Here is a 26444-nt window from a genome sequence, read left to right on the forward strand (position 1 = left end):
TCAGAATGGAAATTATATAACAAATCCATTTAAACTCAAATTTCAATTGCTTATATTAAAAAAATTCAAAACATCGTAATTCGAACGTAAAATGCTCTAGTGCAGACACGTATCATTTTCTGCACACCTTTTAGAACAACAATGACCCTCTTTCAGAGTATGAGAAATGAATTTTTTTTACCATGTATTGAGGATAAAAACACTCAGGTTTTAATGGTTCCGTCTCTTATCTTGGAACCCTACAAGTGTCCGTAGTCTATGACATTCCTTCACTGAACGTATATATAAGTTACTCTATGCACTGAACTTGATTTTGACTACATATTATTAAAAATAATTGAGTGATTTAAAGCTCGCTCCAGACTACGCGGCGCGAAGCCGCGAACGCGAGTGTGGACTTGTGGAGTCGATTTCGCTGATTAGCGAACTAGACCCCACCCCCGCGTTCGCGGCGGCTTCGCGTCGCGATTCGCGCAAGAGTGTGGAGGGCCCTTAAGGATAGGTGATACCGTGGCTATACCTATTAGGTATACCTGTTTATGAAATGAAACCCCTTAAACTTGTCATATCGAGTTTATTCAAATTTCAATTTTCATCAATAGAGATAAAACAGATAAAAAAGCTTATTAATACCGATCATATTTCCGCATTTATTTTAAAAAAAAGTACATACATATATTTTACGTTACTTCCAATTATTTTACGAGTAAGTCACATTAAATTTTGACTAAATTGGGTCACAAACGGTCAACACAGCAGATGTTAACGTCACATAACGTAATATCTTAGGTAATATCCGCAACAATGGAATATAAATACATCAGACGTGCCGATGGCATACACGTGTCTTGTATTGAACTGTAAATCGTCCACATATATTGATATATGTGCAATCGCATGTGTATCAGCTTTAACAATAACGTAAATACCTATTGCTATTGCTGTAAAATATTTCGTATATAGCATTGAACTACTTAAATCAAATCGGAACGAATAATACTTATTGGGTGACATTTTATAGGTGATACAAGATTTGTACTCATTTCTATAATCAACTTTTAGGTACTATTGCAGTAACTCTAAAATCACATTACAAATATCCTAGTCTCCATACATGGTATCGAATTGAACTGTAGAAAACGTAATGTTTTTTGGAGATTTCATGGTTGCTTTTGTAACAAATAAATGATGATAGAAATCTGTACAGTCGCGTTCATAAATCTTGTATCGCCTAAAACATTTCACCCCGTTTGTAGTCTAAGAATACGATAATAGAGAAATGTCAAGCTCTTACAGTAATTTGCTTAATATAAATGATCACACTAGACAGAAAAATAGGTATGGTTAAAAAAAATGCTGTGGCTGCCACAGCTTTTTTTTTATATTCGCTGGGTTACTTACAATAATCTAAACAGGGGCTTAATTCTCAGCATCTGCACCGGCCCTCGTTATCTTACATCGATACAAAAGTTTATTAAGATTTTACAACAATTTTACATTACAGAGATTCTCTACCTAAAAATAACTTGCAACAGTTTTTTTTTCTATTGTCCATTAGATTTTTTGAGAAAGGTGTAGATAATTTGGCAGTTGCCTAGAATTAGTGCTGAGATTTGAGCCACGAGTCACGGGAATGACCAATCGGTACTAAATAAACTTAAAACTACATCACATTCCATTTGGTCACGATTTGGTAAATTATAAAATAAATACAATCACAGTCTGTTAAATTTTATACTCGTATATGAATAAATTATTATTTTGTCAAATACTATCAACATTTATACATCATTTATACATTCCAATCTTTTATAAACTTCTACAGGTACCTAAGTCAAAGACAATTCTAAATCTAAATACAGACTACAGGTAATATGCATAATTTGTATTTTACTTGTTTATAAATGCTGCTAATCTTCTTAAACTGAGTTATAGACACAAATCAAATAAAAAATAATTGTAATTCTATTTTTCGAAAAATAAATATAACAATGGGTTCAGCTACTTTAGTAGGAAAAAATCGAACAAATTCCATAGTTATCCACTTTTGGTGAAAACAGGTCAAATGGCAAATTATGGCTGAACTTCTTTAAGATTCAAAGGCATCATAAATGAAACATTCCTCTACTAACTGATACCTAACCTTATGATTAAAGTCGATTCTTGAAATCGGTTTATACTCAGATCATACCATTATCATAGTTAAAGGTCCTATAAATAAAGCTAAATTAAATAAACATTTTGTTCTAAATATTACTAAGAACTAATTACACTAAGTGGAGTGTCTTTCGCATCTTTGAGATCGATCTTCTTTGATTTGCCATCTGACTCCTCCTCCTTCTCTTTAGGAAAGTTCCAGTCCTGAGTCTCTCCAGTTCCAAAGAATATAAAGAAGATGGCTGACACTATGTATACCGAGGCTCCGACGAAAAATATTGGCCGCCACTGCTCAAAGCCATTCTGAAATAAGACCAAACAAGAATCAATATATTTCACTTCATTATACCCAGGAAGGAGTATGATTTCTTGTCAGACTTTACATCTTTTCTACCATCAATAACTCCTTGATGACACCTAATATAATAAAAAAAAACATAATTTATTATTAATAAGTACTAAGTGTATCATATTATACATACTTACTCTGTTTTTATTACCTAGTAATTATATGAAATAGGTAACAAGATTGATTAAACGTAGATCTTAGAATTAAATTGAAGGTTTCTACTTTGAACCATTCAGTTTGTCAGACCAAATAGCTCTTAAATAGGAAAAAAAACTCTATTATAAGGTAAATGTGTTCTGGAATTAAACAATTTCATTTTATTTTCATTTCATTCTGATGGTGATTGCAATTCATTTTATAAAAATACAATATAGACATGAAACATTGAATGGGTTAGTGAGCTTACCCCATTCCTTGTAAAGTAGGCTGTAATCATCGGGGTGAAGAACCCGGCAGTGCTTCCAATGGCATTGGCAATGCCATACAAGCTCCCGGCGTAATTCGGTGCGAGGTCCTGGTGGTTCTGTAGGTTGGTGAGCGTTGCGGCGCCGTTGGCCCCCATCGACAGAGTAATCAAGGCAACGGACAATGCCGTCGAGCATCCCGCGTACACCAGCAATATCAACAACAGCCCAGGGATTATATGCGAGAACAAACAAAAGAATTTCCTAATGTGTGTCGTCGTCATAAGATTTCTCGCCAAAATACAGTCCCCTAGCACTCCAAATATCGCAGATAGGAATAATCTGGCCAAATACGGCAGAGCTGATATGACACCGGCGGCTGAGAGCTGGAAGCCTAGTACGCTTGACACGAACTTTGGCCCCACTGTCATTATAAAGTACAAGCCCCAAAGATTTCCGTAGTGCAATATCACCATGGCCAGGAAAGGAAATGATGTCACAATGCTCTTGAACGGCGGGAGACCCTGAAATTGAAATTTATAATATTACAACACATTTTGGAACATCTCCAAAAAAAGATGTCTCACGTAAGTTAATGAAACTTATCAAATGACCTCGATTAATGCTGCAATTTCTTTTACTTGTACATCTCTTTGAAGGTTCGATAATGTAAGTAGGTCAATGCAATACGTCACGTAAAATGCGGATTTAATGTGCGCGAGGGTTAGATCGTTCATTACTTAAAAAAGCTATCGTGCCTCGTGCTCATCACAGCAGTTAGATACTAGAAAATTAAATGACTTCCTGAGTATCATAATTGGCAGTTCTCTAAGCTAAGTTATTAAAAGGAAAAAAAACAGAATCCGATGAATTTATCTGTACTAAAAATACTAAAATAACAAGATTATTATGCATCTGGGATATTATGTCATGATACTCATTATTTTCTGGGAGTTATAGTATTAATGCCTCACCTTTGATTTCTTGACTTTGTCTCCCAGAGCATCCTGAATGTACTTTCTTTCTTTATCACTGATTCTTGGATGTTCTGCCGGCGAATCGGCTACAATGTACCACCACGCTGCACACCAGATCAAAGTCAACGCGCCTGGTACGTAGAAAGCTGAGGCCCATCCGAATTTCTCCACTAAAGGACCAGTGACAGACCAAGTCATCACAGTACCCATGGTTCCTCCCATCATTGCGCTGACGAATTTTCCCTTTTCTGTTGGTGGCGCCCATCTTGCGATTAAAGCGTGGAGCGCCGGGTAGATGAATCCCTGTAACGGTAAAATGTTATATAGTTTTAAGTGATGTAGAAATATTACGTCCTAATTTGGCAGCAAAAAGAAGAAGAGTACCTAGTACCTACTTACATACAAGTAGTACCTAGGTAGGTATTCTTCTTCTTTTTGCGATCTACTTTAGGGTAGATCGGGACTGCTTTCACAACAATAACGTTTCAACAACATTTTCTTGCAATGATGATGTCTCCTGGTTCACCCTTAAAAGTCACTGTTTTTCCTATTCCAATATGGGATAAGCCATTTAGTGCGCATGTCAGTAGTATGTATTACATTTTTTAATAAACTGTAGTGTTGTCTCCTGCCCAACGGGACGGGACAAATAAACTACAAGAAAGAGTAAATCAACCCCTATGCTGTCTTATACTGCAGCTACGAGTACAAATAAGAGAAGAGGTAGTACTTACGCCAGCAATGCCGAGTAAAAACCGCACGACGACAATAGCGACATAATGCAGGCGGGCCGCAGCGGGACTTAAAATGGTCAACAGTCCGCTCAGCAGTGACGTTGTCAGCACGACGTAGCGCGGGCCCCAGCGCTCTGCCGCCATGCCGCCCACTAATGACGTCACGGGGTAGCACCAGAAGTACGAACCGAGGATCAGGGCTTGTTGCTCAGGGCTCCAGTCGAAAGACCCGGCGCCAGGTGTCTAAAAGGTTGGGGTATAGCAAAAGGGGCCCGATTTTAGGACTTAGAAAATTTACGAGCAAAATTTTTTTTATCATTTTTGCTCCTTTTTATTTTTTTATTTTCAAGTAATCATTAAAATAAGCCTCTTTTATTGAGAGAAGTTTTTTTATAAACTTGATCATATCATTTTTTTATAAAATTCCTTGTATGTAGCCAGTTACGAATTGGGCCAGAGTGGAATTGTTTGGTAAATAAGTTTTGTAACTGGCTACAAAATGGGAATCCAAAATTACATTAAATCAATAGGTAGGTAGGTTAGGTTCGTTAGGTAGCTTCAAATGCCCGAAGGGCAAACCGCCCAGAAATAGGACGTATACGTATATACGTCTAGTTGCGTTGTGAAGTAAATTTTTTTTAAAGAAATAGTCCGACGAACTCCAGCTAACTAGACGAAGCCCCGCTTCGCGGGGCTCCTATTTCTGGGCGGTTTGCCCTTCGGGCATTTAAAGCTACCTAACGAACCTAACCTACCTACTGATTTAGTGTAATTCCCATTTTGTAGACAGTTAGGTACAAAACATTTGCCAACCGTGGCTAGGAATAATCCATTTGAGTAAATTTTCTAAGTCCAGTTGCGCCCCCTTTGGACCGCTGTAGTTCTTAAACGGGCAAGTTAATCAAAAAATTGTAATCAATAAAAGATGCTTATTTTAATGTGTTCTTTAAAGTTCTAATCAAAAAAGTTGCAAAAATGAGAAAAAAATTTTTTTTATGAAAAATTTCTGTCCTAAAATGGGGCCCCTTTTGCTATACTCTGACCGTCTAAAATATTAAATAAAGATATGGAAAAACGAGCAAAACAAGAGAGACACACGTTTAGGTAGAATATACCTTGGATGCATGCATGACTAACTCGTCTCTACATCACGATTCTTATCATATATGTGACGTTCCATGGACAAACCTGCCGCGTTTTTTAGAAAAAGTTAAAAGAAGTTTGAAACGCATTTTAACTATGTTCCCGTTGGAAGTTACATAGATGATGATTGATTATGTATCTTAAGGTGTTTTTCTTCAAAATACACTAATGTTTATTTCAATGTGCACCTTTTGAATGGGCATCGGTTTGCCGCTGTCACTGTCACATTTCGCAAGAAAGAACGGGAAAGTGCATGCGCGCCAAGTGTCAATTTTGATCGAATTTTGTCGATTTTTATTTTTTTTAAAAACGTTACCTTACAATATCGAAATTCGAAAGCTATGAAATTACTATCTAAGTTAAGATTGTTTTTCTTCTTTTTTTGTTTATAGTGTCACATAATAAATAACCGAGTAAAGTTTGATTAAAAGTCCGAGTTAGAGGTTACTTTGGGAATTAATTGTATCGAGCGAAGTGTCAAAATTCGTGTATCGGAAGCTATGTTATTGAAGATAATATAGTCAAGAACTACATTATATTTTTTTCACGTATACGAATATCAACGCCTCTTAGAAAAACATGATCATATAAGGAGATTTTTCGCCTTCTGGCTCAGGGAACCGCCTTATCTTAGGCCTTTTACAATAAAATTAAACGAAAATTACGAGCAAATAACATAATCATCTTTCATGGTTTAACGATTAATCTACAATGTAAAACTCAAAACTATCAGCGATATTACTTACCTATACCTATCAATACAACAATAAATAAAAATATATTAAAAAGTATGCGGATTCGATAAACCGATTATGGAAACTCGTTTTATTAGTCTTTAAATTAAATTCCAACGCAAGGAATATTTATACGTTTGGAATAATGTTTTGAGTCATCAATGTTTACGTGAAAATTTTACTTATAATTAAAGTGTGACTAAAGTATTATTCTATTAGCAATACAAACCGCAAGTGGGTAATATGGGTTACCGCATGGTCTTAACACTTGGTAATCTCCATTATTTAAATGACACAGTATTGTAAGTGCTGCTGGTGCTGCACCGATAACCCTTTGAAAATATAATATGACGTAATGTAACAAGATTATATACCTACTGGTTCCTTATCTTCCACCCATTTACCTTCTTACCGATGTATTGTTACAATTTGTTTATAGCGGTGTGCGAATCGCATCCAGTTTGATAACCACATAATAGTTAAAAAGGTAAATGGGTGGAAGAGGAACCAGTAGTTCATTTTTTTAAGTGGACCGTTTTTTACTCGTATTATAAAAACTTCAAACTTTACTTTAAGTATGACATGACATGACATCATTTAAAAAAAAACTTTATTCATTTTGAGCACATAACAAGCCTAGCAAAAAGGACAAAAAAGATTAAAGGTAGACTTGAAAAATGGAATGATAAATGCTAAAGTAGGTATATACATATATTGGACACAGATACGTCCGTATTTTACCTGTCTCGGAGCCTGCCTAACGTCGGCAATGTCAGCGTGCCTTAAAGTTTCGTTCCTTATTGGATCATCTTTAGCGTTACACTGAGAATGTGACCTGGAAATGTAATAAAATCCGTTTATTAAAATTTTAAATAGAAAGAATTAACATTATAAGAACAATCTAGCCTATATACATCCCACTGCTGCTGCTGCTCTCAAGCAATATAACTATATTATTTATAATTAAAACTATAGCGAACATGATCAGTGAAGCCGTTTTTGAGTAATCGCAAAAAGTCTTCTCTTCTCAGTAAAAATATGTACAAAACCCTGCGACTCCCTACTGCTCTTGGTCGCTTTCTTTTTGTTTGATAATGCCGTTTACCACGTCTCGCAACTAAGTAGTAAGTATGTACCTAATAGTACCTATACATTCGTAAGAAGGCATTATGAACTGTGTCATACATATAATTAAGCATATGCGGGCAAGTGAACATGATGATTTATACAAATTGTTCATTCATACGGGTGTAGAAAATCACATCACACCTTGTAGCATTAAATAAATACCAGTACCTAATTATGAAAAATATCTACCTACTTCACATTAATTATGAGGAACTAAGGTTTTTCATGCGAGTGTAAACACAATCCCAGTAAGAAATATTACGAATCATTAACTTCGATTACGCTTAGGTTACTATGACATCTTTTATGTATTATGACATTTAAATAACACTTGCACGTATGGCTGGTAACTTAGCTTGGTCTAACTCTATGTAGAACTCGAACTGTGACAAAGGGCCCCTACAAACCACCGATAACTGCATTAATTTGTGTTACATTGCAGCATTTGATTGAATTCATTACACCTGCGGCCTAAGTGGCAATTTATCTAAAATCGCATGCGGTTTATGGCATGGTCTGTAAAGGCCTATATTTTCAGAAACTTAATCGTAACAGACGGGCGTACTGGAGAGCTACCTTGGTCCGGTCAAAATATCTCTTTCTCCCTTTCACTTATAGCTGCGTACTTAACGGACGAACGGCGGACCACCTAAACACGTACAGTACAGCACGATCGAATAGGCCTCGATCGCGGTCGGGTAGTGTTTGACCCATTTGACTGCTATATGTAAAAATACTTTGTCACTAATTGCCAAAAATGTTCTGTTTGATAGTTTAGCATTTGACTATTTTTTTACATTTTTTACATTTTATATAAATAAATTTTTGATGTGCTGATATTTGGAGAAACAGAAAACGACTCTTACTCGGGCCCGAAAATCGGGCCCGTTCGCAAGTGTGGATCTAATTAGCCCTTAACTTACGTGGTATTGCTCTCGACTTGTGGCACCATTGCGATGATGTTGAGACTCATGTTGACCCTCAGCATGTAAGCTACCCAGCAGCTCGTGAACAGCATTACCCATACGTTAAACCGCACGGGAACTACCCCTGTTAAAGAAAACGGTTTTAAAAAAATAACGCTTTTGCTTTAACAGATGAGAGGTTCAGGAAAATAAGTTATTGAAAAATAAATATAATGCGAAAATATGCGAATGGTTAGAAATGCTTGCGGAAAGCTATTGAGAAAAAATGAAGTAGTAATAATTGCGAATGGCCATCAAATGGCACAAATCGCAACTTGGAAAAAATATTTTCGGAAAATACAGTACACAACTTTCGCTACCTTTTGCTACTGCTTTTTGCGACACCTTCTGGCTGATCATAAAAGCATTAAGTGCCCCATTCACACGATTTCCAGCATTCACTCTACTTTCAATGTCTTTATCATTCCCTAGTGAACAAGGTTCCCAGATACACAAACTCTTTCACTTGTTCTACTCTTTCTTGACCAATCCGTTTGTCATAGGTACCTATTTTTTCCCTTTTCAGATACCAATACTTTCGTCTTGCTTACATTTATTTTCATTCCTTTCCCGCGTTCAGACAGACAACCTCCAGCGTTCTTACCATATGTGAAAGGGACAACGGACAAAATAGGAGCAGTATACTTAAGAAATTCTCCATCAAGCCGTTATCTAAAGTAGCAGATCTTTTACGCAGTCCAAAAGATGTTATTCCGTACCAAAATCCGGGCGTTTACAAAATAGATGTATTTATTTGCGGAAGTGTGTACATTGGTCAAAGCAAACGAAGTGTGCAAGAGAGGGTGAAAGAACACGAGCGAACTTTGTGACGTCACTTTAACCCTTCACTTCATCAGTAACCGAAAATTCGCTGTACAGTTAAATAACAAGTTTTTGAAACGATAATCGTTTTTATTCGTTTAATTTTCTTTCCTAATCAGTTTTGGGTTATAGTGCCGTAAAAATCGCCAAGTACACAAATCCGCGATCGCCAAACATTTTCTTACAATCCGGCGCAAATCACTGGGTTGAGCTACTTGAGCTTCATAAACCAAAAGTTGTCTCCACTGAACGCCATTATTATCCTCGAGTACAAGAAAAGTGGTTTCGGCGTTTATGGAAATTCAACCCTTAAGGGGGTTATAAAGGGGATAAAAGTTTGTCTTGAGGTTCAAATTTTATTTTAAATTAAATTAAATATTAGTTTATTTCAGGCCTGGGGCCCATAAAAATGTTGTTAGTAACAATGCCTTAGTCTATATTAGTATATACAATACAATTTAAGCTAGGAACTTGAAACTTAGCAATAAGGTGATATATTAAAAAACAAGAAAACCAATTTCAGCGTTTTGAAAAATTCATCCCTCAAGGTGGTGAAGAAGGGGTTGAAAATTTGTATGGAGATCAAATATTTTTTTGACTGCGGGACTTGAAATCTTGCATAAGGTCAATTATTAGAATACATGAAAAGTAATTTCGGCTGTTTTAAAAATTCATATGGGTTGAAAAATAGAAGAAAACTGATTTCAGCGTTTTCTAAAATTCATCCCTTAAGGTGGTGAAACAGGGTTTGACAGTTTGTATGGTCAAACTTTTTTTTTAGTGCCGGGGCTTGAATATTTGTATAAAGGCATATTATTAGAATACAAGAAAACATTTCAACACTCATTCATTTTATTTGATTTCATTTAACCCCCTTTAAAAAGGGGATGTAAGAGTATATGTGGTATATTAAGTTTTCTTTTAAGCTAGGAACTTGAAACTTGGTAAAAGCGCATTATATTGAAATAGACGAAATTTATTTCACAGTCCGCATCGGGAGCGAACATTTTTTTTAAATAAGTAGTGGACTTGAAAATCTTTCTAAGAGGGTTAAGAGGGATTATATCGAGAACATTTTTTTTAGTTAAGAGCTTGAAACTTCGTAGTTTGTGAAAGACAAATTTCATGCGTTGTATAATTATTAACAAATGATTAACCGTCCCTACTGATATCTTTTGCTGCATAATGTTCTATGCTCATGTAAAATATATAACCACCAATATGACTATGTTGGTGGTCCACCAACATATAAATCCACGCGTACGAAGTCGCGGGCAACAGCTAGTCATATATATAATTCTATTTACAATCTACCAACGGCAAACCAAGAACTCGATTTTTTGTAAGGCACAGTTATTATCTTTAAATAATGTAGGTACTAGGTACTTTATCAATACAATTATCATTTTAAACTTTGTGGATTCTGCACCACCTACTGCGGAAAAACCTGCCGTAAAAAAACGCAGATACTTATTTTTTTACTCGTCATGCATATAGGTAAGACGTTGAAGACGATTATTCATTACATTCAATGGATAATACTTATATTTATACCTATATACATATTTTGATACCTACGTTAAGTATTAAACATACCAATAACAAATAATGTTGCTTTCTTATTATTCACTTCAACAGACTTCATAAATTTCATTTTATATATGTAGTGTCGAAATATTAAAATATATGTAATACAAAACTAATTCAGTACTAAACATGTACCTACATAAATATGTCATACTTAATGACATGTGACAGTAATTTGACACTGGAGTAACTTTTAGATTCTCTTCAAAAAAGGTTTTAGTTGTAGTTTTGGTTAAAAACTATTTAAAAACGTTGATTTCTGCCAGACTTGCCAGAGCATATTAGATGTAGCATGTAGCGATAACTTCTGAGCTTCTGAGGTTTCAAGAATAATAATTTTTTTTAATATTTTACACATAAGTACATAGTTTCCAGACCATATATCAAACCTAAAAATAAAAATTTGTGTCGTCCTAGGTATTTACTTAGGTATTTCTTTTTTTAATCAGTTTTCACTTACAAAATAATTAGACGAAATTCTTTTATTAGCTGTAATAACTAAGTGGCCGCCAACCTACGGATTTTGTGTAATTTTATTCCACGGAAATACTAACATATAATAAATGCCTGATAGTAATCCTAAAAGAATATTCTAGTTGGCTAGTGAAGTATTGTACCTTAATATTCTTGAAACATAGGGCTCAAAATATTGCCAGCGCAAAATTCCCTAGGTGAGATTATTCCCGCAAACGTTCCCGAGAAATTTCCTATATGAAGGGAAAGTAGGGGAATTTTGAAATTGTGCATAGATATACTATTTTATTATCAAAAATTCAGTCAACACTTGGCATCTTAACTTTTTTTCAAACATTAATAACCGCATCTCATCCATCTAAGTAAATTCCCTATGTACTCCCAGGAAATTTTCCATATTTCCTGGGAATTTTCCCATAGTTACTGGGAACAATTCCCCGGCCAAATTTTTTTTTTTACAATAATACGTCTATTATCAACAAAATCGATACAAATCATCACATTTTATCAGGGTCAAAATAAATTAGGTACTAATAAGAAAAGTGGAGTTCCGTAAGTTTATTTACCAAGAAACTCTTGTACAGCTACATAAGTTTTAAGGACGTATTATTGTAAAATCTTTTGCGTTGTATTATCAATATATAGGTATACAATAAAAATAACTGTAGCCATTATTCTATTTAACTCAAAAATAATTTTTTTTTAGTAGTCATATGGAGAAAATTTGTAAATGTTCTGAGTTCGTTAAGATTTCGGATCCAGGAACTTCGGGGGCTCAAAGTGATACCGTATATTTTTTGTAAAATACAAAGTGGAGACTGTTTTAAGTAAACCCACTTTCCGAGTATTTTTTTTGGGAAGCCACTTGCAGTTTACGGTTCATAGCTACTTTATTTTACTAAACGCAACTAATGACGTCAAAACATCGTCAAAGTAACGTTTTGACTGGCCTGTCTATTTTCGGTGTCAGTTATGTCAAAAAAAAACGCGAAAACATCAAAACACAACAACATTTTAGGTAACAAACTGAGTGCCGAAAAGGAGTGTTTTCATCCTAATTAATGAACAGGACACCTCTGCGACAAACATGTTTAGATCCACCTTGAGAATTATGTGACATGAAATTATGTCGATCACCCAACCGTACCTAATGGTGTGCAGCATCATGTCTCTGGCTTGGATTTGCAATTATTATAATGCCTGTCTACTGGAAACTTAGCAGGTAGATCATTTTCACAGCACGCAATAACTTCTCTTTTTTTCTGTGACCGTGATTAAGACTAAAAAACATCTAAGCAATTTTATTCCAAAACATGCAAATATTGATTTAAAGTACACTACAAACTTTTTTCGAATAATCTTCAGGTTAGACTGATAAGTGCCTAAAATTCAGATAAGCGTCCCCTTGACTTACCCAATGGTGAAAATCAACCACCCCACCACCACGCTAGGTACCGCCCTAGTGACACGCACTTGACTTATCAGTGTACAAAAGCGTGGGGGGGGGGGCTGGAAATTATAATATTTCCGACCATTTTGTTTTCTTCAATTTTAGTAACTAGGTAACCACTTGTGGTACCTTTTGTGTTATAAAAAGTCGATTACTATTATCACCGTCATGGGTAAGTAAGACTCGTCGCATGGGTATCAATTACCGTGTCTGGGAAAAACCATAAAAACATGTAAAAACGCCAAAGTAGTTTTTGTTGCCGTCAGTTTGTCTTGACGCATACCCAATTTTTATATAATTTCCTTACAGCCTCAGTACGTTCCGCTTACACTCATCACTCATATGGATGTGAAATGGACGCACCGAAATTGGCACCCGGACTGAATTGATGGTTGTTGGTGCCAAGCAAACGCGGGTAAATAAGTACTTATTAGGTACCTACAATTTTAATTTAAACTTAAATATAACTCCAGCTAGTAGCCAAATCAAACTGGGCATAAAGTACAAAACTAAAACAGGCTTGTTACTTTTTAAACAGATTTACAAAACAACAGCTATAGCATTACTAATAATAACATTTTTTTTGTATTTATTTAATGGGTAAGGATGGTCAGGTTGTTGTGATTTTTTTTAGTAATGATTTAATTACACTCACGCTGAGTGTAATTAAATTAAGCAAATATTATTTAATTATGCAAATAATTATGATTTATATACCTATTTATAAATTCAGTCTCCTGTACTCTAAGAAGATTGTCTCAGTATAGATAAATACCCAAGTGCTTCATAAGCACTATGTTGTTAGTTAAATTATTAGTTTCATTTCTCCACTACCTGAAGGTTGTCTGGAAGAGATCGCTCTTTAGCGATAAGGCAGCCTGTTGTTTACCTCTGTTTTTATGTATTGTGTTAAATTGCGAACTCCGCGCGAGTAAGAGTATAATAATGTCAGAGTATCATATATGAAGTTAAATAAGATAAAACACAGCGCCTTTTGCACCATCCCACTAACCCGGGTTAATCGGATAAACCGTTAACCCGGTGTCAAATTGTACTGGTAACCATGGTAACTCCAGGTTTAATGATGCAGGTGCCCCTAATGGCTTAATATACGTTGCCTTACGTGGTTACGTGACTTTCTTGCCAAAACGACATATGTAATTTGCCAACCAGTACGGCTACCATCAGTTACAGCGCTTTCGGGTTTACCATTGCGTGAACGAGGTTAAACTCTTTTGTTTCCATTTGTTACAGCCTTTACGGATATAAAGATGAAATAATTTTAAAACAAAATTGTCGTTCAAACGTGACCTAACGTGCGTGAAACAATGATGATGGTATCATGGTATCATGGTATGCGAAAATAATTTGCGTATTAGCATTATCAAATTTTTACAGTAAGTATATAAGTACCTTTCCTTTATGGAGCATTCCACGGGCTGTCCCGTACAGACTACAGACGCATTTTATTTCCTGTGTTCAAACCTTTTTTTAGGCATTTAAAGCAGAGGCGATTATTATTCTGTGCATATTTTTGACCATTTGTCATAAAAAAGGAAACTCTTATACCTGCAGATCTTCAGAAAATTCGCGATCGTACGGGACAACGGTAGAGAATTTCATGAAATGCTCCTATGTGGTTTTCAATTTTTTTGTTTCGGAAAATTTTAAGAATAAGTATTGCATGTCAGCAATACAGAATATCAAAGAGGTATGCACATTGCACAGTGGCACAGTTATGCCTACAGCAGTAATCAGAAGGTATTAAGTAGGTTAGTTCTAGAGATAGAGATCATCGACCACCCCTGCAATAATTCTGTACCTATGTGGAATACGACGATTAACAGTCTAACTTTTGGACCGGCCATGCAAAATCTTTAGACAAAATCAAGAAAATAAAGCTTAGTAAATACAAAGAGAATATACAGGGTGGCTAAAAAATAAGTGTATTCCCGTTGCCAGGGAGGTTTTGGGATTATACTGAGCAACTTTTACTATGGGACCAACCACGAAATCGAGAAAAAGAATTTACCCTCTCATAGAAAATGGACCAGCCAGAATGTATGAAACAGACAATTTTTTTTTCGCGATTTCGGGGTTGGTCCTATAGTCAAAGTTGCTCAGTAATCCTTTAAATATTTATTTTATTCTGTTTTTAGTATTTGTTGATATAGCGGCAACAGAAATACATCATCTGTGAAATTTTCAACTGCGGTTCATGAGATACAGCCTGGTGACAGACGGACGGACGGACAGCGGAATCTTAGTAATAGGTTTCCGTTTTTACCCGTTGGGTACGGAACCCTAAAAATGGCATCCAAATTGGTCCACCCATTTAAGAGCTATGGTGCCACAGATAGACACACACAAACACACACACACGTAGCGGCATCCTCATTATGCGTCAGGGGTTAAAAAACCGACCAAGTGGAAATCGGACTCACGCACGAAGGGTTCCGTACCATTACGTAAAAAACGGCAAAAAAATCAGCCCCACTTAAATATTTATTTTATTCTGTTTTTAGTATTTGTTGTTATAGCGGCAACAGAAATACATCTTCTGTAAAAATTTCAACTGTTCATGAGATACAGCCTGGTGACAGACGGACAGACAGACGGACGGACAGCGGAGTCCCTTTTACCCTTTGGGCACGGAACCCTAAAAAGGTTCAGTCAAAACTATAAAACTAAACTAAACTAAATTATAAACTGAAATAGATTTCACATATTAAAGAAAGATCGGTTCGAATCCGGCCTTCACCACTGGAGGGCTTCTTCACTTTTTCTTTATATATGACATTTATTTCAGTTTATAATTGTGATCGTAGTATTTAACAATCTTAAGCACTATACTATATAAGCGTTTAAAATTTAAAACCACAAGACTCCTTGACGCTAAACCACAAAAGTCTAACTTTCTAACAGGTACCTCTACTAGGTACTACCTACATAGGCGACGTGACGACGTTACTAAACGTAATTATTGTCTATCCTAACTACGAGTATAACTGCGAGTATAGTAAAGGTACTCAGAAAACGTTTAAGAGAAAATTTTGAATATATTTAAATATTTTACTAATATGTAGATTGTAAAAAATTTACCGATTTACGCGTCTAAAGTTGAATGTCCTTTTCGTCTTTTATGTTTTCGACGTATTAAATAAATGAAAGATACTGCAATTGGTCTCATTCAACATACTTAACACATTAAAACTACATATGTTACTTACCTGTTTTTAGGGTTCCGTACCCAAAGGGTAAAAACAGGACCCTATTACTAAGACTCCGCTGGCCGACTGTCTGACTGTCTGTCCGTCAGACACCAGGCTGTATCTCATGTACCGTGATAGCAAGCTAGACAGTTGAAATTTTCACAGATGATGTATTTCTGTTGCCTCTATAACAATAATACTAAAAACAGAATAAAATAAATATTTAAGTGGGGCTCCCATACAACAAACGTGATTTTTTTGCCGTTTTTTGCAAAAAACGTTACGTAATGGTACGGAACCCTTTGTGCGCGAGTCCGACTCGCACTTCTTTTAAAACAAACCAAAATTAATGAAACGTCAAACGGGCAGCTCTATGACTCTTGTTTATATCAAAATGTTGTCAGTGTTTAAAAATCAATGTTAAAAACTTATTAAATTTTACAGGGTTTCTGGTTAATATTTCATTATTGGTGCCACGGACGAAAAATACCTCTTTGCTTTGTTGTGTTTGTGTCAGTTTATATTTATTGTATTACGTACCTACAATACGTAAAGTGTTTAGGTTTGTTTGACAAGTCAATTGCACATTAATAATAACACATTATTAGATACATGCTGATGATCTTATCGACAAATGTGATACCTAATAGGTATATCAATTACTAGGTTCTGCCCGCGTTTTTTTCTGCACGGAATGATGACGATAATGATGATTGATAAAAACAATCCTATCTCCCTCAAATTATCTCCATACCAAATTTCATCTAAGTCGGTTCAGCGGTTTAACGGTAAAGAGGTAAGAGACAGGCAGAGTTACTCCCATTTATAATATTAGTATAGGCAAAGATAACTCCGTATAAGATGAATAAACTGTAAGGAAGAAACATGCCTCGGAAATCAAGAAAATTTTATTCTCGCACAGATGGCGCTACCACCAATACCAACCTTTGGCCTATTCTCGTTTAGATGTCGTTAACGGTTTCGTTTGTTTTGAAAAACCACCATGTGTAATAGTTACTCGAGCGCGTTAGATATTGGTAGTGTCAGTCGCGCAACATGTCTCTGATAACAAGGGTATGTTAATCTGCCGGTTTACATAGGCAAGGTGGTCATACGGAAGGGTAGAAAATTTGAAAAAAAATAATTTACTCGAGCGCGTCAGATATTCAAAGGGGTTGTTAAATGGACCCTACAAAAGTGTCTACATATTTCAATAATCTGACGATTTCAGCGAGCAGTAAGCAAATGGCAGAGTCACAAAGTTGCAAAAAAACCGCCATCTTGAAATACTCGAGCGTGTCAGATTATTAAACAGACAGGTTCAGATTGATATTCCGGTTATGTAAAACCTTAATCTGGCGATAATCATCATTCGCTTGCCCTTGTCCCATTCACTTGGGGTCGGCGCAGCATGTCTTTTTCTTCCATACATCTCTGTCACCCGTCATCTCATCATTCACTTGCGTTAGTTTCATATCATCTTTCACACAGTCCATCCACCTTTTCCTCGGTTTTCCTCTCCTCGTACTTCCCTCCACATTCATTCTTAATACCTTTCTTGTCACATGACTTTCATAATATGGATTTGAAAAAAAAAAATTTTTTATTTTTCAAGATAATTTTAAAAAATCCTGACGTATGTATTTATTTTATTTGTAAACTTTTGCGTACCTATAAAACTAAGCAGAATGCCGCTAAGTAGATCAAAATCGACCAAGGGGTTCACGAGATATCACAGTTTGAACATTTCTAAATAAATGTTGGTTAACAACGAATTTTTTAAGCTCGAGTTACTTCAAATGTAGCATCTTGGGCTCCCCTGTTATTAACATTGTTTAATTATATCGTTTAAAGCGTATTATTAAAATAATTAATAAAAAATTAAAAACTAACGACACAAGCTATGTATACTAAGAATCATACTTGTGATAAGATATAATATACTTTTTTTATATTATTCTCGAACTCCCCATCGGCACACAAACCTCCATAAGGTTTTGCCTACGATGGGTCTTGTAATAATCTAATAAACTGTATAACTGTAATTTGTTTCCTTATTTAATAAAAAATAAAAATAAAACACCCGTAAGTTACCGCTGCGGCCCCTGCCACTCGCTTACGGATCGCTAAAATGGGGCATGCGCACTACTTAACAAGTAATTAATCCACCGTATCTTAATCTGACGCGCTCGAGTATTTTAAGGTGGCGGTTTTTTTTTACTATTCTGACGAGCTGTCGACTCCCTGCTCGGTGTCAAGGACGCATATAGGTACTTGGTGGAGGTACTCAGCAGGATGCAAGGTATCCCCCATATTTTAATCTGACGCGCTCGAGTGACTCCAAAAATCCCCTCTTGGGCTCCCCGACCATAACATATAACGTAAGCACATATGTAGTATCTCTATATAGTTTGTGGTAGGCACCTACACTGTCAAAATAACTTTATGGCCTGTTTACCCTTTGTGATTAGTGGTTACTACGACTGCGAGTTTCTAGATTTCATATACTAACTGCATGCAAGTAGTACGGATGTTGGCAGTGTTGGCACTGCAAGTGTGATGTATTTGTATGTATGTATATGGCAAATAGCGGTGAGAAGTATCACAAGCATTTTTTTTTCTTGATATCGCGCGGTTACATTTGATTTATTGCAATTTAAATTATGTTTGAACAGGTTTCATACGACCTTTGTATCGATGACAAGCGTCAACTTTACTATAGTTTATACAGAAGAAATATTGAATATTCTCCAAATATGAAAACAATGACCTTGAAACATCATTAAATTATAATTACGTTTACAAGCTCTTACGTATTTCATTTTTAATCTTTGTAGTAAGATACCTTATACATCTACTGCAATTATATAGTAAGCTGCAGAGTTAAGTGACATATGCAGGGGCATAGAAATTTGTTTGTTTGTTTGTATACGGTGTAGAATTTTGTTGTGTTTAGGTACTAAATTTGATCAACAATATTTTTTTGACCATATGTTGTGTCAGATTGTGATTGAGCTAAAATTTGGCATATTTCATATACCTTAATAAATAGTGTCAATCTAAAATTGTGATACCATTTAACTGACGAGGATAGAGAGTTATTATTACTGTTATTAGTTTACAGTTTGAATAGAAAAAAAGGCCAAGTGCGAGTCGGGCTCCTTACCATTACCCAAAAAAACGGTAAAGAAATCACGTATTTATTTTATTCTGTTTTTAGTATTTGATGTTATAGCGGCAACAGAACTACATCATCTATCACTAGGTATTACACATGTGTTGGTAAGCTAGGATTAGCAAGCAGTTACAGACCAAATAAAACCATCATTATTCCGTTTTCATTGATAGTGTTGTTATGGCTATTATAATGTGTGTTTCCGTTACGTTACCTGGAAGCATTCAGTGTAACAAATCGCACCAGTTCAATGTCACGGGTATTGTGTGCCCTCTAACGTAAAAATGTACCTATTCTTTTGAATGAATACATATAATACCTACACCTCCCAAATATACCACTCGGAATCGGACTCATTTGGGAATATTTTATGATACCTACACCTAATTTACCAGCCGTATTTTTTTGTGATATCAACGTCACAATGTTCCCTCCTAAGTATCTCTTTTTTAACAGTCAACAAAAAATTCGGTATCGGAATCATCACACAAAATATGAGAGACCTTACCGGATTGGAACTTGTTTTACTAGATCCGCCGGCATCCTAGACATGGTCACTTTACTACTAATACCGTTTAAATGGACAGACCAGGAATTACCCAGTTTTTTACTTCTTACATCTACCTATAATTACAATAGGTATTCATGTCATTATTTAATTAACCGCCTTTTTAAGAGTATCCGACCTGCTTCTCATGGTAATTGACCCTAAAATTGAAAGATAGCTCTCGGGTAAAAGAAAACATTAAATATCCTGGACTGGGCATCTACAGAGTTGATATTTACCAAATGAATGTTAGATAAGTATGAAGAAGTTCCATCATCATAATTAATGTAAAATGGTCTCTATTAATTGGCAAAAAAGTATATAAAAGGTACATTACATTGTAACAAATTAAACTAAATTATCATTTATTTCAGGCATAATACACCCATATGTGTTAGTAACTTACAGAGCTAATAAAAATAATGTTAAGCGTGCATTTATTAATACATAACAATATTTGAACTAAGACTGTTTTTCCCGAAATACCTACCTAGGAATGATCGCATTGTAGGTTTAACCAGCTACCACTGATCTAAAGCAAATGCAAATCTTAAAGGGGCCCACTGATTATCAGTCCGCCGGACGATATCGGCCTGTCAGTTGTTCAGAACTGTCAAATTTTTGTTCTAACTGACAGGCCGATATCGTCCGGCGCACTGATAGTCAGTGGGCCCCATAAGAGTATTAGGTATGTAGGTAGGTAGGTATTTCTAAAATTAAAGTAAGTTAATGTAGCAAATATATGCTAAAAGCTTGAAGCATTGTTGAGGTAGTTTACCCTGGATAAGGCAAGTTACCTGCACATCGCTGAAATCCGATCACTTCAACGGCCAATGGGCAGGCTCACTGAAAAACTTGCTCCTTGATCGAGTGATAGAGACGGGACTTGTATCAAGTGACAGGTCAATGTAAAGTCTTTGAACACGGGAGCCACTTTTGTAATTAGGTATGAAATTCATAGCTAAATAGTATTTTGTTTGAAATTTAAGTCTGTTAAAGTGGCTATACAAATTAATCGTTTATTTTATGGCCCAAAACAACGAGTGGCACCCTTCAAGAGTGGCACCCTAATGAGTAATGACCTTAAGAGGAAATAACAGCTGATTCTTAGATTTGAGATTTTAGGTAAATATCTCCGTCGCGCTGACGGGGACGGCTCCTAAAATGCGTTAAGGACAACTGCAGCTTAGGCGGAAAACCCTGCGTAAAAATCTCAGAAATCGAGGCTTCGTTCTCGACATTTTCCACCTCCAAAACTTAACCAATCGTAACGAAATTTTGGGAACGCAATGGTAAAGAAATTATCTGTCTTAGCTTACCGTTTTGATTTTTTGCGTTTATTGTTGCCGATTTTGTATGCTAGGTGGTTCTGTTCTGTTGTAGGTATGCGTCTGCAATGTTTACGGCGTATATATATTTATTGGCCGTTTTAGCGCTGTTTGAAGTCACTTATTAGTTCTTATAAAAACCAGAATATCAAAAAAAGCAAAACGAACACACACAGCTAATGGTAATATTGGACTCGTGTAAAAGAATTATTCATTTAGGGCCAAAATCCAGAGAGGAAAATGTCGAGCACGCTTGCCACTAATGTTTCCTCTTTTGGCATCTCAGATTTAAGGCTGGCGTCCACTAGACTCGCCGAGGCGAATCGAATCGAATCGCAATAATTCGCCTTCTATACATTTACTATGAATGGTAAATTCGATTCGACGCGCCGCGGCTCTTCGTCAACAGACGCAGTTTCATAGTAAATGTATAGAAGGCGAATTATTGCGATCCGCCTCGGCGAGACTAGTGGACGCCAGCCTTTAATCAGCAACGCTCGGTATTTACATAGTGCATGTTACATCTATGTATGCATACATTCTTCTAACTATATATATATATATATATTCACAAGTATTTACAATACTTACAAGGAGATTCCAAGCATAACTAAAGTGTAAATTGTGAAATGTTGTAACCAAAAAATAAACAATTTTTTCATTTTTTCATTTTCATTTTCATATAGATGAAAAATTCGTCAGTGAGTACATACCATTTATGAAGTTACTTTACATAATTTGAAGTAGTTATTGAGTGTGTATACTCTGCCTGTATTATCCGGAAATCGTGTTTTCCGAATCCGAAGTTGCGATTTCTGCCATTCGCAGTTTTTAGGGTTCCGTACCCAAAGGGTAAAAACGGGACGCTTCCGTCTGTCTGTCCGTCCGTCCGTCTGTCCATCTGCCACCAGGCTGTATCTCATGAACCGTGACAGCTAGACAGTTGAAATGTTCACAGATGATGTATTTCTGTTGCCGCTATAACAACAAATACTAAAAACAGAATAAAATAAATATTTAATTGGAGCTCCCATACAACAAACGTGATTTTTTGCCGTTTTTGCGTAATGGTAAGGAACCCTTCATGCGCGAGTCCGGCTCGCACTTGGCCGGTTTTTTACCACTCGCATAGTTTATTTCCCACTATATTTTCATTTGTTTAACCGGGGGACGTAAAATTTTACTGCTGTGGAATCATCTGGAATGCAGGGAAACGATATATACATACCTACATAATACACAAGACATAACATACAATTGAAAATAAATGAAAAATTTGACATGTTTTCTTGATTGTTTCCTGTCGGTTTAACTTTAATCTAGTAAGGTATATTATGGTTGAAGTCGGCACTTGATAACATAGTCCAGTTTTCGTGTGATTAATAATAAGTGAATAATTTTCATGGCATTTGCCCTTGATTAATGGCCACTTGCACGTTCCAGGGTTAGCCAATTAAGTCGGAGTTTCGTTTATAGTTTCGTTCGAGTCGTTTATACAGGATTAAACCAATTAAACTGTACTGTTAACTCCGAGTTTAACCGACGCTAACCCTGGAACGCGCAAGTAGCCCTTAAACGTGTAAATAATTCAATTTAAAAACTACAATATTGCGTTAGTCCCCTCTTAAGGTAATCGCACTGTAGGTATCTAATATAGCTAGGCGTTCCAAACTTTAAGCAGTTGTACAAATTGTACAAGTTGACTTTAGTCGCGCCTAGGCAAGCGAGGATTGTGCTAATAGGGGTATTACTGCAATGTTCTGCCACCAGTGCAGCACTAGCCTTTTTAGTAAACTATAGAGTAACTTATACATACTGTACCTTTAACAGGTTTTTGACAAGTTTTCAAAGATAATAAAATATGACATTGAGGCATCAAGGCGGTTTATTTACAGAGGATCTACCGGGAAACGCAAATCCCAAATTTCGCTATCTGCCTCTTTATCGCTCGAATATACAAGGTGTTTCGCGATAGACCCTCAGAGTGTGGTAGTGGCGCCCCTTACGCAGAGTTTCGCGTTGTGGATGGATTGAATGATACATTAAAATACTAGTGCGAGTGGCAACTGCTGCAATGTAACCTAGAATTACTGTAGGTAAATCTCTCAAATAAACCCAAACAAATACTAATTATGTGAATGACAAGTTAACAAGTATATCATTTGTATTGTCAGGCTTATATTTATTAGTAGCTATGATAGTATTATTGTAATCCTATTCGACCATAACATAACTACTTAGTATAGTATAGTAGTACCTACTCGTACTACAACTACTTAAAGCGTAAGTATCGATGTTAGCCACACATAACATAACTCTATCGTATCGAAACGGATAAGAATCCAATAAAATCACGTTCGTTATTCGAGGGAAATTCTTTTATCGTCAGCGGTTCTTACAAGCGTCAACATTTGCCAGTATTTGATAACATGGAAGAGCACAGAGGCAAAACTGTTGACGTTCAAGAACCGGCTTAGGTCTACTCGAAACTCACAACACCATTCATTGAATGTTATGTTATGACATATCCGGACAACGATAGGTAAAAAATGACGAATGTAGCGTTTAGTAAAAATTGTTTACGACGAAATAGTTATTTGTTATACAAGGATGCAAAGTTGTATTTTACCCGCGAGTATTGAATTTAAACACGAGCGAAGCAAGTGGTTCTAAAATAGAATCCTGAGCGTAGCGATTGTTTCAACACAGGAGAAGTAAAATACATTTGCACTCGTTTTCGCCTCACTATAGCGAGTGAAGTGCAACATCCACAGGCGTAAGATCATCTTCATCACTGGAATCACTTATTTTTTTACGATATTATAACAGAAAGCTCTGGAAGTTGTGTATTTTTACGTAAGTCGGAGTCGGTGAGAAAAGTTTTAAAGTAAAATTTTTGTTGACACTTGACAATGTTGACATTTCTGACGATGCGTTTTGAAATTGCATTGTCTCAACTTGTGCGTTCAGTTATATGCAACATCATTATAAAAAAAACAAACATTTCTTATGGAATTTTAAGGTTTATGACTTAAAATAATTAAATAAAGCTATACTTATTTGGTATTTCAGTTTAAAATGATTCATGGTTAGTTTCACTAGACTTATATTGACCGGGACAATAGACCGTGATTACCTTTTGTATTGTTTTTGAGCTCCCGTGAGGCGTCGAAATATCGGGAGCTCAAAAACAATACAAAAGGTAATCACGGTCTATATCCTATATTCCGGTCAATATAAGTCTAGTATTTGGTAATTTTTATTAAATGTCTAACTATTTATTTAATGATAAATTGATAATTAATATCGAACGAACCATTATTATGAGCGTTTTACGTTTTGTTATCTGCCAAAAGCTGCTTAAACACGCTCGATCCAAGGTGAAATTACTTTCCCCACTAGTGGATAAAATGCGTTTTTACCCTCTTGTTTTAAAGGATAAAAGACGTCTTTTCGAGCTAGTGAGGAGAAAAATTATTTGAAGTATAACAACTTAAGGCTGATTTTTGGCAGTTGTGATAAAGTACGTAGATACCTAAAATTTAAATCGCCACATTGTCAATAGTCCTGTCATGACTTAAAAATTATGTAATTCTTATTTATTGTGTCTCGTCCACTATTAGGTCTGACAAATTATTGGAACCATTTAGAAGTTCCATCTTTTGCATAAAAGTAATCAGAAAATAATTATAAAATAGAGTAGGTACATAAATAATTTGAAAATCTATCCCTTTTTAATGGCTGTTAATTATTCAGAAGTTAGAATTAGAAACCTCTTTTTATTTATTTATTTAGCTAAATCCATAAAATACATAATCCACATAATCCCACTCAGGCAAATGCTTGTTTTCTAATATGGAGTTGGAGCATAGGTAACTGAATCACTTAACTAAACAATAAATTATAAGGACCCATAAATACCTATAGGTACCTACAATGCCATTGTCACCATAATTTCAAGTGCTACCTATATTTATTTCTATTTACACCGTTGGTTGTTCGTGCCAAGTACAGCTACGTTCTAGGTTCTAGGTTTATGCCGGGTATTCGGTCTTCTAAACGGGTGTCGGGTATAGCATAGCGCAATATTTACGTAAGCCTGCGCTTGAACTTGGTTCTGGAATATACCGCATAAAATACTGCCGAAGTGAAAGCCAGGGCAAACCAAGCGAACAGCTTCCAGAATCAATTTCCAATGGCATAACACTACCAGCTTCTGTACAAAATATCTGCACAATAGGTAAGTAAGATGATGTCACGCATGTGGCAATATACGATGTTTACTCTTGTTTTGTGATGACCTTAAATATACTCGCCAATTGACAGTTTTAATCCTTATTGTTTGTAGTTACACGAGTATGGGGTAACACGAGGTATCCAATATACTTAAGAGGGGGTAGAGGAGGGTAATTTTCAGATTCTGTAAAATTACCCCATTACACACACAAACACAGTTCACGCACACTACCTCAATTTACTGGAACAGGTCAGCGACCCCTAATGTTTTTTAAAGGTGCTATTTTGAGTTTGGTACTCAGGAATTCAAACTGTCAAAGCGTTCCTTTGTAAGAAGACAGAGAACATAGTTATTTGTTATACAAAGGTGCAAAGCTGTATTTTACCCGCGAGTGTGGAATTGAAACGAGAAGTATATATTTGCACCTTTGTGTAACACAAAACTTTTCCCCTCACTATCGAGCGAGCGAGGAAAGTGCAACATCCACAGGCGTTAGATCAACTTCATCACTGGAATCACTCATTTTTAGGGTTCCGTACCTCAAAAGGAAAAAACGGAATCCTTATAGGACCACTCGTGCGTCTGTCTGTCCGTCTGTCACAGCCTATTTTCTCCGAAACTACTGGACTAATTAAGTTGAAATTTGGTACACATATGTAAGTTTATGACCCAAAGACGGACATGTAACGTAAACAAATGAATTTTAAACTTTTGGGGGGTAAATCAGAAAATTAAAAAATAAAGTTTTTCGAACTACATCGTGATACATATCAAATGAAAGAGCTCATTATAAGAATCTTAAATATATATTTTTTATAATTTTAGGTTAAACAGTTTAGAAGTTATTCAAGAAAATAGGCAAAAAATAACCATCTCCGAAACTACTGGGTCTAAATTTTGAAAAAAATACACAAAATAGATCTTTACCTATAGAACACAGGAAAACCTATTAGAAATGTGCAGTCAAGCTTGAGTCGGACTTAATTACTTAGTTTTTGATCCGACCCCCACGGGTTTTTTA

At 35.8% G+C, this 26444-nt stretch overlaps 1 protein-coding gene across 2 annotated transcripts in view; it reads right to left on the reverse strand.

Annotated features, from left to right (window-relative positions):
- Positions 1-558: 558 nt before the first annotated feature.
- LOC134746663 (putative inorganic phosphate cotransporter) overlaps positions 559-26444 on the reverse strand; it is a 33575-nt gene continuing 7689 nt past the window's right edge. Inside the window, exons 1-7 of one of the 2 annotated variants that reach the window (XM_063681168.1) lie at positions 11010-11126; positions 8550-8676; positions 7240-7333; positions 4622-4864; positions 3885-4190; positions 2913-3434; positions 559-2460 (exon numbers count right to left, since the gene is read on the reverse strand). In XM_063681168.1, coding sequence (XP_063537238.1) covers positions 2257-2460; positions 2913-3434; positions 3885-4190; positions 4622-4864; positions 7240-7333; positions 8550-8676; positions 11010-11067 — 1554 coding nt within the window. In that variant the 5' untranslated portion in view covers positions 11068-11126 and the 3' untranslated portion in view covers positions 559-2256. Of the gene's footprint in view, positions 2461-2912; positions 3435-3884; positions 4191-4621; positions 4865-7239; positions 7334-8549; positions 8677-11009; positions 11127-26444 lie in introns of those variants that run through there. The other variant, XM_063681169.1, reaches the window with a different exon arrangement.

Source organism: Cydia strobilella, chromosome 13, assembly GCF_947568885.1.
Source record: "Cydia strobilella chromosome 13, ilCydStro3.1, whole genome shotgun sequence".
Classification (NCBI taxonomy): Eukaryota; Metazoa; Arthropoda; class Insecta; order Lepidoptera; family Tortricidae; genus Cydia; species Cydia strobilella.